This window comes from Phacochoerus africanus, chromosome X (assembly GCF_016906955.1).
Source record: "Phacochoerus africanus isolate WHEZ1 chromosome X, ROS_Pafr_v1, whole genome shotgun sequence".
Lineage (NCBI taxonomy): Eukaryota > Metazoa > Chordata > Mammalia > Artiodactyla > Suidae > Phacochoerus > Phacochoerus africanus.
The window spans coordinates 105,657,790-105,673,700 of NC_062560.1; the positions used below are offsets into that span (position 1 = coordinate 105,657,790).

General features: G+C 38.2%; 1 protein-coding gene across 8 annotated transcripts in view; it reads left to right on the plus strand.

The window, feature by feature from the left end:
- STAG2 (stromal antigen 2) overlaps nt 1–15,911 on the plus strand; it is a 138,897-nt gene that overhangs the window by 35,437 nt on the left and 87,549 nt on the right. For all 8 annotated transcript variants that reach the window (XM_047765856.1, XM_047765852.1, XM_047765857.1 and 5 more), the window contains exon 2: nt 11,837–11,980. In XM_047765856.1, the coding sequence (XP_047621812.1) occupies nt 11,937–11,980 (44 nt within the window). In that variant the 5' untranslated portion in view covers nt 11,837–11,936. The remainder of the gene's footprint in view (nt 1–11,836; nt 11,981–15,911) is intronic.

The following is a 15,911-nucleotide window of genomic DNA, read 5'->3' on the forward strand; positions in this document are numbered from 1 at the left end:
GAAATATTAGTTCTGTTATATACTTGCTTTAATAATATATTGGTCTTAATATTAAATGTTTACCGAATCATTATTTTTGCTTCCTTAACATTTAGATAATCCTTTTGAGGATGTTTTATAGGATGCTTTAATATATTCATGGTGGTTTAGAAATAAGGTAGTTTTTTGTTATCAGTTGCTCTAGGAAAGTTTAAAAATTCCTGTCATCTTGGGAGTTCCCGTCGTGGCGCAGTGGTTAACGAATCCGACTAGGAACCATGAGGTTGCGGGTTCGGTCCCTGGCCTTGCTCAGTGGGTTAAGGATCCGGTGTTGCCGTGAGCTGTGGTGTAGGTTGCAGACGCGGCTCGGATCCCGCGTTGCTGTGGCTCTGGCATAGGCCGGTGGCTGCAGCTCCGATTAGACCCCTAGCCTGGGAACCTCCATATGCCGCGGGAGCGGCCCAAGAAATAGCAACAACAACAACAACAAATTTCTGTCATCTTGGATGGATTCAGAGTTGGTCTGTTTTCTCCCCATTTCACCATTGGATGGCCTTCTAAGGTGGATGTGTAGCTGTATAGAGGTGCTGAAAATGGAATAGGTTACAGGGCAAAATATGAGGGCCCCTCGTAATATTTAGTACCACTAATCTAACTGCATATATGTAAATTCCGATATCTCTTCTTTGGGTTGTCTTTATTATGTAAGCTAATAATTACCCTAGTCCAAGTTTAATGGAATCACACTACATTTTAGGGATCAGTAACTCTTAATTCCTAGGATCATCACATGATGCTATTCCAGCATGGTAACCCTTGACTGCAGCTTGCCTGAATAAGTGCTGAAAGGTTCTTGTTGCTTTTTTTTCCTGCTTTAAATAGTGTTCTGTTCTCTTGTGGGTAACTCAAAGACTTGTACCGTCAGATTTTGAACAAGGGAGAGAAATGTTGAACATTTATTAAATGGTTTTAATGATAGTTTTCATGGCGACGAACTTAAAAAACATAGCTGAGACTGGCTTGCTTTGTACAACCAAGTGCTTCTATTTCCTCCTTTTTAAAATTTTTTATTTTTTATTTATTTATTTGTTTATTTTCTAGGGCCGCACCCACGGCATATGGAGGTTCCCAGGCTATTGGAACTACAACTGCCGGCCTACACCAGAGCCACAGCAACGCCAGATCCAAGCCGAAACTTCGACTTACATACACCACAGCTCACAGCAACACCGGATCCTTAACCCACTGAGCAAGGGCAGGGATCAAACCTGCAACCAACTACTGGTTCCTAGTCGGATTCGCTAACCACTGAGCCATGATGGGGATGCCTCCTTTTTTTTTTTTTGAAGTCAGGTTTTCTTTGTCATAAAGACAAGCTACAGTTCCTTTTTACCTTGTAAATAGGATACCAAAAAATCTGTTTGTCAAAGTATTTTCAGTGTAGGTATCAATTGTCAGTACTTTTTTTTTTTTTTTTTGTCTTGTTGCTTTTTCTAGGGCCGCTCCTGCGGCATATGGTGGTTCCCAGGCTAGGGGTCAAATCAGAGCTGTAGCCGCTGGCCTACACCAGAGCCACAGCAACGCGGGATCCCAGCCGCGTCTGCAACCTACACCACAGCTCATGGCAATGCCAGATCCTTAACCCACTGAGCAAGGCCAGGAATTGAACCCGCAACCTCATGGTTCCTAGTCGGATTCGTTAACCACTGTGCCATGATGGGAACTCCTAGTATCTTAATTTATAAAACTACATTTCTGTAGAAAGTGTTTTCAAGTGATTGGTAAAATCTTGTGATTATTTGGTACAAGAGAAACTTGTTTAATGAAAGGGTTATATTTTTTTTATTGTGGTAAAAATATAAAATTTATAGTTTTAACCATTATTAAGTTTAGCAGTGTTAAGTAAAATGACATTGCTGTGAAACTGATCTCCAGAACTTTTTCTCTTACAATTCTGAAACTCTACTCATTAAACAATACCTCCCCCTTCCTGTCCCTCCTCCGCCCCCAAACTGGTAACCACCATTCATTCTACTTTCTGTTTCTATGAATTTGATACCTTAATATCTCATGTAAATGGGATCATACTGTATTTGTTTTTTTTGTGACTAACTGGCTTATTTAATTTACAATAATGTCTTGAAGATTGATCCATGTTGTAGCATGTGACAGGACTTCTTTTTTTTTTTTTTTGTCTTTTTGCTATTTCTTGGGCTGCCCCTGCGGCATATGGAGGTTCCCAGGCTAGGGGTCGAATCGGAGCCGCGTCTGCAACCTACACCACAGCTCACGGCAACACCGGATCCTTAACCCACTGAGCAAGGCCAGGGACCTAACCCGCAACCTCATGGTTCCTAGTCGGATTCGTTGACCACTGCGCCACTACGGGAACTCCTTATTTTTTTTGTTTTTGTTTTTTTGTTGGACTTCTTCTTAAGGATGAATAATACTCCATTGTATGTATATGCCATATTCTTTTTATTCTTTGAGCAGTTGATGGACATGTGGGCTGCTTCCACCTCTTGGATATCGTGAACATGCTGCTATGAATGTGGGTGTGCAGACATTTATTGGAGACCTAGCTTTCAAATGTTTGGGATATATACCTGGAAGTAGAGATTTGTTGGATTATATGGCAATTCTATTTAAAAATTTTTGAGGTACTTCCATACTGTTTTCCATAGCATTTGCGCAAGTCCTACCAACAGTGCACAAGTGTTCAAGTTTTTCCATATCCTTGCAGGCACTTGTTATTAGGTCTTTTCTATTCTAGCCATTTCAGAGGGTTTGAAGTGTCCTTTCTCTCTCTTTTTTTTTTTTTTTTTTTTTTGGCCTTTTAGGGCTGCACCCATGGTATATGGAAGTTCCCAGGCTAGGGGTCAAATTGGAGCTACAGCTGCCAGCCACAGCCATGCCAGCTCTGAGCCACGTCTGTGACCTACACCACAGCTCACGGCAATGCCGGATCCTTAACCCACTAGCAAGGCCAGGGATCTAACCTGCATCCTCATGGATTCTAGTTGGATTTGTTTCCGCTGTGCTACAGTGGGAACTCCCTGAAGTGGTATTTCATTGTAGTTTTTATTTGGTTTTGACTTAAGTTGTTTGTCTTAACCTTATTTGCATTATTTGTTTTTTGTTGTTGCTGTTGACTTGTAGGAATTTTTTGTATGTTCTGGATATTAACCTCTTAACAGATATGATTTGCAAATATTTTCTCCTATTCTGTAGGTTGCCTTTTCACTTTGTTGATTGTATCCTTTCATGTGTAAAAGTTTTGATGTAGTCTCCTTTGTCTATTTGTGCTTTTGGTTTCCTATCCAAATCATTGCCAAGTCTAATGTTATGAAGCTTTTCCCTGTTTTCTTATAGTTTTATAGTTTTAGGCCCTACACTTAGATCTTTAATCCATTTTGAATTAATTTTTGTGTATGATATGAGACAATGAATGATCCAACTTCCTTCTTTTGCTTGTGGATATCCAGTTTTTGCATACCTTTTTTTTTTTTTTTCCTTTTTAGGGCCACACCCATGGCATATGAAAGTTCCCAGGCTAAGGGTTGAATCAGGGCTGCAGCTGCTAGCCTATGCCACAGCCACAGCAATGCCAGATCCAAGCCGCGTCTGTGACTTACACTGCAGCTTGCAGCAACGCTGGATCCTTAACCCACTGAGTGGGGCCAGGGGTCGAACCCACATCCTCATGGATACTAGTCAGGTTCCTTTCTGCTGAGCCATGGTGGGAACTCCACAGCACCATTTTATGAAGAGAAATGCCATTGGATGGTCTTGGCACCTTTGTCCAAAATCATTTGAATGTGTATTCAAGTGTTTGTTTCTGACCTTTCTGTTATATTTCATTGCTCTGTATGTCTACCTTTGTGCCAGTATTGTACGTATGTTTTGAAGTTAGGAAGTGTTTCATCCAAGTTTGTTCCCTTTTTTTTTTCTAATTTGTTTTGGTTATTTGGAGACCCTTGAATTTTATGATGAATTTTTTGTTTCTACAAAAAAAAAAAAAAGAAGCTTTTGGGATTTTGATAGGGATTGCTTTGAATCTGTATATTGCTTTAGGTAGTATGGACATCTTAATATTAATCATTCCAATTCCTGGACATGGAATGTCTTTCCATTTATTTGTGTCTTCTTTAATTTCATTTAGCAGTATCTTTTTTTTTTTTTTTTGTCTTTTTGCCATTTCTTGGGCGGCTCCCACGGTATATGGAGGTTCCCAGGCTAGGGGTCCAATCTGAGCTGTAGCTGCCGGCCTACGCCAGAGCCACCACAACGCAGGATCTGAGCCTCGTCTGCAACCTACACCACAGCTCACAGCAACACCAGATCCTTAACCCACTGAGTGAGGCCAGGGATCGAACCCGTAACCTCATGGTTCCTAGTCGGATTCGTTAACCACTGAGCCACGACAGGAACTCCCATTTAGCAGTACCTTAAAATTTTCAAGTGTATAAGCCTTCTACCTTGTTGGTTAGGTTTATTCCTAAATACTCTTTTTGGTGCTATTGTAAATGGAATGGCTTTCTTGATTTCCTTTTTGGATTGTTCATTTTTAGTGTATAGAAGCACAACTGACTTTTGTGTGTTGATTTTATATCCTGCAGCTTTGCTGAATTAGTTTATTCTAACAGGTATTTTTTTGGTGGGAGTGAGATCTTTAGGGTTTTCTGTGTGTAAGAATATATCATCTGTGAACAGAGATAATTTTACTTCTTTCTGATATGGATGGCTTTTGTTTATTTTTGTCATTTCTTTTTTTTTTGCTGCACCCATGGCATATGGAAGTTCCTGGGCTAGAGATTGAATCTAAGCCACAGCTGTGACCTACACAGCAGTTGTGGCAACATAGGATCCTTAACTCATTGTGCTGGCCCAGAGATCAAACTGCTCTGCCACAGAGATAGGCTGGATCATTAACCCACTGCACCACAGTGGGAACTCCCTCTTTCTTTTTCTTACCTAATTGTTTTGGATAGGATTTCTAATACCATGTTGAATAGAAGTGGAGAGAGAGGGCATCATTCCCTTGTTCCTGATCTTAGAGGGAAAGTGTTTAGTCTTTTACCATTCAGTATGATATTAGCTGTGGGCTTTTCATAAGTGTTCATTATGTTGAGGAACTTGCCGTCATTGTCTGGTTTGTTGGTGTTTTTATCATGAAAAAGTGCTGAATTTTATATATATATATATTTTTTGTCTTTTGTTGTTGTTGTTGCTATTTCTTGGGCCGCTCCCGTGGCATATGGAGGTTCCCAGGCTAGGGGTCGAATCGGAGCTGTAGCCACCGGCCTACGCCAGAGCCACAGCAACGCGGGATCCGAGCCGCGTCTGCAACCTGCACCACAGCTCAGGGCAACGCAGGATCCTCAACCCACTGAGCGAGGGCAGGGATCGAACCCGCAACCTCATGGTTCCTAGTCGGATTCGTTAACCACTGCGCCACGACGGGAACTCCTGCACTGTGTTTATATAATTCTGTATACCATTTATGAGTATTAACACAAGAAATTAGCTTATTGTTGTAAATTTGATTTTCAGTTCCAGGTATTCCTTTATACCAGCTAATTTGGTCTCACCTCCAAAATGTTGAAAGCCACTATACCCAGTAGTAATTATTGCTGTTTACTCATGTGTTAACATACAGAAAGTTATGTTGTGTCATTTTCTGTAAATTAGTACAGAAAGCTAAATGCAGAGTATGATATTCAAGTGTAAGTGGGATGGAGAGTGAGAATTGACAGGACTTTAAAAATGATTCATGATTTAGCTGTTGACCTTGAAGACTGAGGTATTTTTTTAAGGTGAAAGTATATGATAAAACAAATATTTACCTGTTTTGATGTTTATCTTGTGATAGGGCCAGATAATATCTACTCAACTGCAGCTTGTTAGGGCAAACTGGGGAATTAGCAGAGTTGGAATTAGCTGATATGTATCCCCTATATATCAGGTATCCAGTATCTAGCAGCAGTCAGTGCCAGTATGATAGACAGATGAGAGGAGGACAGTATTGTGACATTTAGATTAGGGCAACTAGAGTGACACAGGGAGACTAAACTCAGGTTTAGGGGCAGGATTCCAGTTCTTGGGATGGAGCTGGTAGATATATTACAGCAAGAACAAGGCAGAGTGGCATAGGTTACAACTGAGTGCAGAATGATAGAGTAGTGGGTCTGCAGGAATAAGGCAGAAACCTTTTCTTATTTCCCCACTCCATGCTCCCCCCCAACCCCCACAAATGGTAGCACTCATTTGTTGTGAAGTTCATGATGATGTGCTTGCTTTTCTGTAGAAATCAGAACTGATGGTCAAGAACTAGGGCAAACTGAGTATGTAAGTTGGGCCATGTGATCCTGATTGTAGTTAGGCCTTCAGTCACATTTGGAGAATATTGGGGAATGTGGGTAGACAAGGAAATGAGGAAGATTGCTGAGCATCTACTATCATACACTTAAAAATAGGAGGGGAACAGGTGAATGTTTCTAGTTCTATCTGGCTTTAGTTTCTGGCAGTGTATAGTGATGCCAAATCTGTGTAGGCTGCCCCAGCTTGCTTCCTCCCCTCTTCCTGAAAGGAAAAGTTGTTTTTGAAGTGTTGTGGCATTAGGTGTGTCCACTTTGTCTACTTAATTATTTTAGGAAGTTTTTTTTTTCTTTTACTTTTGGCTTCCCCTTCCTTCTGTATGTTAACTAAGTTTGTAAGGGCAGGTGTTTGACCTTTCCTATAGTTTGGAAATGTAGATCGCATTATTTTGTAAAAATTTTATTGTAGTATAGTTGATTTGCAATGTTGTGTTAATCTCTGCTATATAGCAAAGTGACTCAGTTATATATATTTGTATTCTTTTTTTTTTTTTTTTTTTAATGGTTGCACCTGCAGCATGGGGAAGTTTCCAGGCCAGGAGTTGAATTGAAGCTGCAACTGTGGCCTCTGCCACAGCCGCAGCAACACTGGATCCGAGCTGGATCTGTGACCCATGTCACCGAATCCTTACCCCACTGAGCAAGGCCTGGGATTAAACCTGTAAGCAAGCAGACAGAGACAATTTTGGGTCCTTAACCCGCTGAGCCACAACAGGAACTCATAGGTAGTTCCTATTGTTATGTGTTTGTATGATAATGATGGTAGCATTTTAGAAGGGTATATACATTTCCAAGATAAGGTCCTTATAGATAGAAGAATGTAAGATAAGGAGGTGGCATGTGATATATGTGCTGAATTTGCTAGCTTTTAGCAGTTGAAGATTTCTGCAGTTTAAGGGAAAGAATAAACACATCAGCTATAGTATGTGCTCTCTTCACACCCCAATAACACATGGGTTCTGAGGGACCTTTTGCAGCTTTTTATTTTCTATCTTGAGACCACTTGGGATTGAATTAAAGAAACTTTGAAACAATCCTTCTTTTATAAAAAGAAAAACTGGTCGTTTTTTGTGTATTTTCACTTTTTTGGAGGTAATTTTAATCAAGTCATTGGGAGTTAAGGATGCAAGCATAATTATATATATTTAATATGTATTTGTGTTTATATGCTACAGTAGTAGGTATCCAATAGATTTTCAGAAATGGAAGAACAAAATTTTTTGTTACTGAATTTAGCTTGAGAATCTAAACTGATTAACAGGCCCTAAACATATATTCATTATAGATAACTTTAAAAGTTATGGTGATCAAGTTTCAGCGTTTAGATCTCTGTTTATATCAAAAGCAGTATTGCTGAGAGTGTTTACTTGAATTTAACGTGTAGAATTAAAATAATCACCTATCACTTTTTAATCCAAAAATTATATATGAATGCATTTAATCTTTAATAGCAGTGTATTTATTATACACTTGAACTTAAGAAAGTGCTTTTACTTTATATTATTCAACCTATCAACAAATGCGTTTGCTTAGTTTTCAGTAAGGAAAAGCAGAGGCTAGTTGTTATTGGATGTTTTTTTCCCAAAAGGAAAATAGTGATTGAGAATTAAATTTCACTTCTATGCTTTATCCTCCAATACAGTTGGAATGTTAAGCCTTTTATAGTAGTTAAAGAGAATTGGTACAAATGCTAAAAAAAAAAATCTCACTTTTTCCTTGACACTAGGTGAGAGCTCCACCTTGTGATCTTTGAGCATATTTCTTAAAAAATTAATAACCTACAGTAGTCCAGAAATGAGGTGGTGAGTTTGATTATTAAACTTACACTTTTATTTGAGCATTATATACTCTTAAAGTTTTGGGTTTTCTAATTAGGTCAAATGGTATTAAAGTACATTTAAAAATCTCATTTGTGAATTTTTTAATGAAAATCTTTGGGGGAAGCAAATTGTATGTATATACAGCTGTAGACATTTAAAAAGGGAAAGTGCTCAGTTCTTCCTGCAGGCAAAGTTTGTATTCTTTTTTTTTTTAATTTGGCTACACCTGTGGCACGTGGGGGTTCCCAGGCCAGCTGCAGTTGTAGTCTGCGCCACAGCTGCAGCAACACTGGATCCTTAACCCACTATACCACACCAGAACATCCTAAAATTTGTATTCCTTTTTTTGGGGGGGGGTCTTTCTAGGGCCACACCCTATGGAGGATCACAGGCTAGGGGTCAAATCAGAGCTGTAGCTGCCGGCCTATACCACAGCCACATATGCAACTTACACCACAGCTCAAGGCAACCCAGATCCTTTACCCACTGAGTGAGGCCAGGGATCAAACTTGAGTCCTCATGAACACTAGTCAGATTTGTTTCCACTGAGCCATGAGGGGAACTCTGTAAAATTTGCGGTCTTAAAGAAAAAAGAAAAAAGAAATGCTAACTTGCCCATTGTTCCCCCCTCACTTTAAATTACAAAGCAACTGGCACAGTGGTTAATCCGACTAGGAACCATGAGGTTGCAGACCTTGCTCAGTGGGTTAAGGATCCGGCATTGCCGTGAGCTGTGGTGTAGGTTGCAGATGCGGCTGGGATCCCACGTTGCTGTGGCTCTGGCGTAGGCCGACGGCAACAGCTCCGATTTGACCCCTAGCCTGGGAGCCTCCATATGCCGCAGGAGCGGCCCTAGAAAAGGCAAAAAGACAATAAATACATAAACAAAAAATAAATAACAAAGCAACTTTAATATATATAATTTTTTTTGAGCTATGAAGAACTGTTTTGGTGGCAAATTGGTTAGAGAATGATAATAGTAAAAACTCAAGATACATAGAATTTAATATTATGTTTAATAATACATGACAATAGAGGCAGTTGTCTTCTAGAAATAAATATATTTTCACATTTATTGTTATAAGTAGTTTCGTAAGAGCAAGGATCATTGCTCTCCTGTTCGCCACTGTATGCCTAGTGAACAGGAGAGCAATGCCTCCTGTTCACTGGTGCCTACCACTGCATTTGGCACATGGTAGATACTTGGTAGATTTTTAATATTCAGAAACTTTAAAAAACAGATGTTTTACTGGCATAGGCAGTTGGATAGTTCAATAGTTTTTTATAAGTCTATCAGACCTTGGTATGATATTTCTTTTTAAAATACAGACATCTTGCCTGGGAGATTCTCATCCTTATCAATTCTGTTTTTCTTTTGTGTTTGCTTTGGTTTCTAATTACAAATACAAGTTAGCTAGCCTTATACTGAGCAACATAATTTGACCTGGCAAGATTTCTTATACACTGGAATTTAATTTTTTGCTATTTGGAAGAATGTGTATCACATAATACCTATTTTATATTTAGTGCTCTTGGCTTTTCAGAGCTGATTCATTCTTTATGCCACTTAAGAGAATACGTTGGAGTCTGCTTTAAAAATACTTAAAAGAAACACTTAAAGAATACTTTAAAGTCTGCATAAAAGCTGTATATTTAAGGAATGCACCAAGTTTGGTTTTATAAAATCCTTAGGAGAGGGAACAGGTAGGCAGAGAGACACAGCAAGTGCTTTGTTTCCATCTTGCCATCTAGATGACCTGATGTGTTGATTAGGACTTATTAGCTCTATACCTTTCCAGCTCCCTTAAAAAATAGTCTTCTTTTAAAAATAAGTTTGGATTCTTGGGAGGCTGGAGTGTGTCTTACATGTGATGGCAAGTTTCAGAACTCTGGTGTACTACTTAGATAATTCCTTAGGTTACACTAAGAATAAAACCAGATTAACAGTTAGTAGCTTTGGAGGGAAACAATCCTGGGACCATGATTTAGTGTGAGAAGACCATACTATTAGTCATATCTAAATAAAGATTTTAGGAGTTCCGTTGTGGCCCAGCGGAAATGAACTGAGTAGTAACCATGAAGACGCAGGTTCTATCCCTGGTCTTACTTGGTGGGTTAAGGATCTGGTGTTGCCATGAGCTGTGGTGTAGATCTTGTATGTAACTTGGATCAGGCGTGACTGTGGCTGTGGCGGAGCCTAGCTGCTATAGCTCTGATTTACCTTCTAGTCTGGAAATGTCCATATGCCACAGGTGTGACCCTAAAAAGAGCAAAATAAATAAATAAAGATTTTATAGTATGAGTACTCTCTGGAAAAAAGATAAACTCAGAGTGGTGGTATAGATAATCCTTGATTAGGGCTTAATTTGTGTATTATTCTTGTTTCTCCTCTTCATTATTTTGCTATTCATAGTAACTTAATTAGAGTGAGCAAGGAAATGTAGTGTTTTGAACTTTTGTATATTGATTACATATTAGCAGTCATTTATGTTTTTTAGAGCTTTAAAATTAATGGAAAATTTGATCAGTTTCTTCTATGTCTACTCTGCTGAAAGAGATCATTAGAAGTTCATCAGTATGTGACATTTTAACATTTATTATTAATTGGATATGTTTAGTCTTTAGGTGGCCACCAAGTATGAGATTTACTTGGGAATAAAAGTATAAAATTATAGCAGAAAGTTATACATAATAAGAGCTTCAGGCCCAGCATGTTTTTTCTTTTTCGTTATAGACTTGTCATTTGCTTTTAAATCACTCTCTTGTTTAGTAACTGCATCTTCCTATAGCCGGACTTAAACTTACTTTGGTTACACATGACATTATTCTGCTGTCCATATGACTTTATTGGTATTTAAATTGATTGTAAGTTCTTTGAGGAAATAGATCAGTGCTAACATTATTCCCCCTTTCCTGTTCAGCGCAGGTGGTATTATCATGAAGTACTCTATTAGTAAGCCAGGCTTTGGACTGTATGTTTCTTCTATGGTAGAAGAACTTATTTTTAAAGCGTTTTAAAATTATGTCTTATTTATTTATTTATTTATTTATTTATTTATTTTTAGCTCCTTTCAACTATTACTGTACATCATCAGCAGAAAGCTATAGAGTTTTCAGGCATCTTGTATTATGGTGTAAACTTGTCATAAAGATTTTAGGATGAGGAAAAGAGTCATATTCTGTTCCTAGTTAGGGCATCTGTCTTTTTAAGCCAGGCTAGAGAATCATAACAAATTAAAAAAAATAGTTGTAATTGAGGCTTCTTTCTTTGTATCTGTTGTTACTATTGTGGGGCTACAACAGTTGTAACAAATCCCTATCTAGAAAAAGCAGTCAAGAGCAAGGGAAAGAATTCCTTATTTAAAACACATTAGCAGGCACTTGGAAATTTAGTTTTCGGGTAGATACCCTTCCATATATATATATACATATATGTATATATATATTACATATATATATATATATATTATATATATTTTCCTTTTGGCTGGCCTGTGTCTTGCAGAAGTTCCTGGGCCAGGGATTGAACCCAGGCCACAGCAATGCAAGCTGCTGCAAGGACAGTGCTGTGGTCCACTGCACCGCAAGAGAACTCCTTCTTTCCCAGTATTTTTAGTGTGTTTACAATAAATAAGGCATCCTCCCCCTCTCCTTTTAAAGGAATTGTCTGTCTTAGAAGAAAGAAGCAAACCATCATTTTACCCACGTAAATATATGAGTATATTTCTGACATTGGGGCGTTCCAGAAGATGATAAAGAAATGATAGCAGCTCCAGAAATACCAACTGATTTTAATCTTCTTCAGTAAGTATATTATGATAATTTCTAAATACTTTTTCCACAAAATGGGAAATGTGTTAGCTTCAGTTAAAGTTATTTCTTCTTTAGAAGATCTTATGTTTCAGTATAAGCATGCATACTTAAACAGTTTATATCATTGTTTATTGGGCTCTGTAACAGTAAGTCTATGCTTTTTTTGTAATATATTTAAATTTATTTTTTAATTTAGATACTATAAAACTTATTATTTCTGCTGTTCAGTTCTTTGAGTCCATACTTGGTTTTACAATAGCAATGTTTGGATGGAATGTCATGAAATTCTTAAAATGTTAAGTGTTCTCATCAAATATATACCAAGCAATAGTATTTAGGATGTAATATCAGATTTCTATTATAAAATCAAATGATAGGCTAAAACAAACGTAGGAGGGTAGGACATGCCCTCCTTTTTTTTTGGAGGGGGAGAGCAGAAACAAATTATATGCTCATTGGTCTATAAGGTGACTTCAACATAGGTATTTTCATTACCTTCGTCTTAAAAGCTACTTATTCAACTTTTATTCTAATTACTCTTTGGTGTTAGATATAGGAAAGAATTTGAACTACTATATGCAGTAGTGGTTTTTATACCAACTAAGCTCCAGTTTTATGAGGTGCCAAAATGAAAGTGAACCTTTAAACTGCCTGTGAACCCCTTTAACTTTATACATACATAAACCACACTAAATTTGTTATTAGAGTCTTGTAAGACTTGACTTTAAAACGGAGTCTGGTTGCTAAAAATTTTGAAAAATGATATTATTGTACATAATGGTAGTCAGTGTCTACTTTTGATGTTTTATAGGTTTTCACTTGTTATTTTTTTTTTGCCTTTTGTCTTTTTGGCGCCACACCCAAGGCATATGGAGGTTCCCAGGCTAGGGGTCAAATCAGAGCTGCAGCTGCCGGCCTACGCCATAGCCATAGCAACACAGGATCCTAGCCATGACTGAGACCTATGCCACAGCTCACGGCAGCACTGGATTCTTAACTCACTGAGCGAGGCCAGGGATATAATTGGGTTCGTTAACCACTGAGCCACGATGGGAACTCTGATTTTCACTTTTTAAATGATTTTGTTATTTTTCAGACTCTTAAGAGCCTATTGGGACATTGCCAGTATTTCAAAGTATGATTTTTAGTGTCCTGTTATTTTAACCGCTGAGCCACAAAGGGAACTGCCTCGTTATTTTTTTGTTAAAAATTAAAAATTTTTGGCTGCATTTGTGGCATATGGGAGTTACTGGGCCAGAGATTTGAATCCGAGCCACAGCTGTGATCTACATCACAGCTGAGGCAATGCTTTTAACCCACTTGCCTGAGCGAAGGATCGAACCCGAGCTGCTCTAAAAATGACACTGGATCATTAACCCACTGCACAGGAACTCCTGGAGGAAAATTTCTTGTTTTTCTTTTTTGTTTGAGGGAGGATATGGGATAGTCTGAGGAAAAAAAAGTTAATTTTTGGTTTGACTATTAGGTCTTATGAAATGTCTCGGATACATTAATTAATACATTATTACATTTGAGATAATTAAAGAGGTTTGTGTAATTAGGCCCTGAAGTAGGATAATAGATAAGAGGGACTTGATGTTGTGGAGATCTAGACAGCATTTGATTGGGTATGTGAGGTGGCATCAGGGTAATGGGAAAAAGGAGTGAAAGATTTAGTCATGTGATAGATGACTCATGAAGTTTCAAGCCACTAAAAGGTTAACCCTGTATGCTCCATAAACATATTAGCATATGTTATTTCACCTAGGATAGATTTTTTTTTTGTCTTTTCTAGGGCCACACCCACGGCACATGGAGGTTCCCAGGCTAGGGGTCTAATGGGAGCTGTAGCTGCCGGCCTACGCCATAGCCGCAGCCACATCTGTGACCTACAACACAGCTCAGGGCAACACCAGATCCTTAACCCACTGAGCGAGGCCAGGGTTCGAACCTGCAACCTCATGGTTCCTAGTCGGATTTGTTAACCACTGAGCCATGACGGGAGCTCCAAGGATAGATTTTTGTTGTTGTTTTTCTTTTGATCCTAAAAATAGAGGAAAGCATCAGAGAAAGACTCACAAGAATATTTCTTCTCTGGTTGTGGGGATATTTTAGACTTACCCTGATTACTCACTTCAGTTTTCTTCAGAAGATTTTCCAGTTAGTAATTAAACCTCTAGTGGCTCATTCTTTTAGTTGGGATAGCCTGGAGATGAGGATTAAGAGTGTAATTGAGCCTTTGATTACTTTGTGGCCATTGGAATATTGGCAGAGACTAGTGATTGCAGACTTGAGCATTCACTGAGCTCTAATAAGAGAGCTAGTGTCCCTTTCGTCATGGGGAAGAAAGAAATATTACTTATACACCACAATGTTTAAAAACATTTTCCTTTTTTGCAAGACCATGTAGGTATGTAAGAAGATTATTAATGACAACAATCTTCTTAAGATGTAACAGGCATGAGTTTAAGGGATAATATTAAGTAGTCATTCAGTTTTTGGTGCATTAACTCTGGGAAGTGGTGTTTATTACAGGCTCTCTCCTCAAAACGTTATAGGGCATAGTTAGAATTGCCACTGTCTTCAATACATTGTTTAAATAACTTTAGATAAGTGCTACAAATAGTAATTTTTTTCCCCTGCTAACACCTTAACCATTACTTCAGATTTATAAAGTATTCCTGCCTCACAGCCTCTGGACAACTGGTTATTATAGCAATAAAAATGGAAATAGAATAAAACTAGTTAGAGAAAACTAGCTTTAGAAAGGTAGCTTTTGATTCTGTTTATTTTATACAAAACTGATAATAGGTTTACACATTTAAAATGGTAAAACCTTTATCTTCTTTGTGTATTGTTCAATTCTAAAATCCATTGACTCAAATACCAAGTATGTCTTGCCTTAAGCATTTAAGTATGAGTATATTACTACTATTTAGATGGGTACATGTTTACATATATTGGAAGCATCACATGTGTATTTAAATTATTCTTCCTTATGTATGAAAAGATCCAGATTATACAAAGCACCCCTCCTACTCCAAAATAGGGACAAAATCTTAGAACTATAAATTTATATTTTAGAGATTGAGAAGACTTTAGAGATTTCATTCTTTCCTGCATAAACATTGTTTATAGATGAGAAGAATGATAGGTTGTCAGTTGTCTAAGATCACTGTTTCTTTTTCTTTTTTTTGGTTGCCCTGCAGCATATGGAGTTCTTTGGCCAGGGATCAGAATCCAAGCAGTAGTTGCAACCTAAGCTGCAGCTAGGGCAACACTGGATCCTTAACCCACTATGCTGGGCCAGGGATTGAACTTGAGTCCCAGCGCTCCCAAGATGCTGCTGATCCCGTTGTGCCACAGTGGGAACTCCAAGGTCACAGTTTCTTTGTACTGTACTTGAACCAGTTCTTTTGACTATAACTCACTACCTCTTTACTTCCTAAAGGATTTTGATCAATTAGACACTTCCTTACTGTATTTCAAATGGCTTAGTTTGAAACAAATGTTTCTATATGTATATATTTTAAGAAATACATGTTTTGAGTAGTTATAGTTAGGCTTATAAATATTTCTTGGGTGATGTAAGAGAGGTCATAGGGTCCTTAATGTTTCTTTTTTTCTTTCTTTTTTTTTTTGTCTTTTTAGGGCCGCACCTGCGGCATATGGCAGTTCCCAGGCTAGGGGTCGAATTCGAGCTGTAACTGCTGGCCTGTACCACAGCCATAGCAACATGGGATCTGAGCTGTGTCTGCGACCTACACCACAGGTCATGGCAATGCCAGATCCTTAACCCACTGAGCAGGGCCAGGGATTGAACCTGTGTCCTCATGGATGTTAGATTCTTTTCTGCTGAGCCATGATAGGAACTCCAGGATCCTTAATATTTCTAAAATTCCCTAATAAAGAGAATTATCCT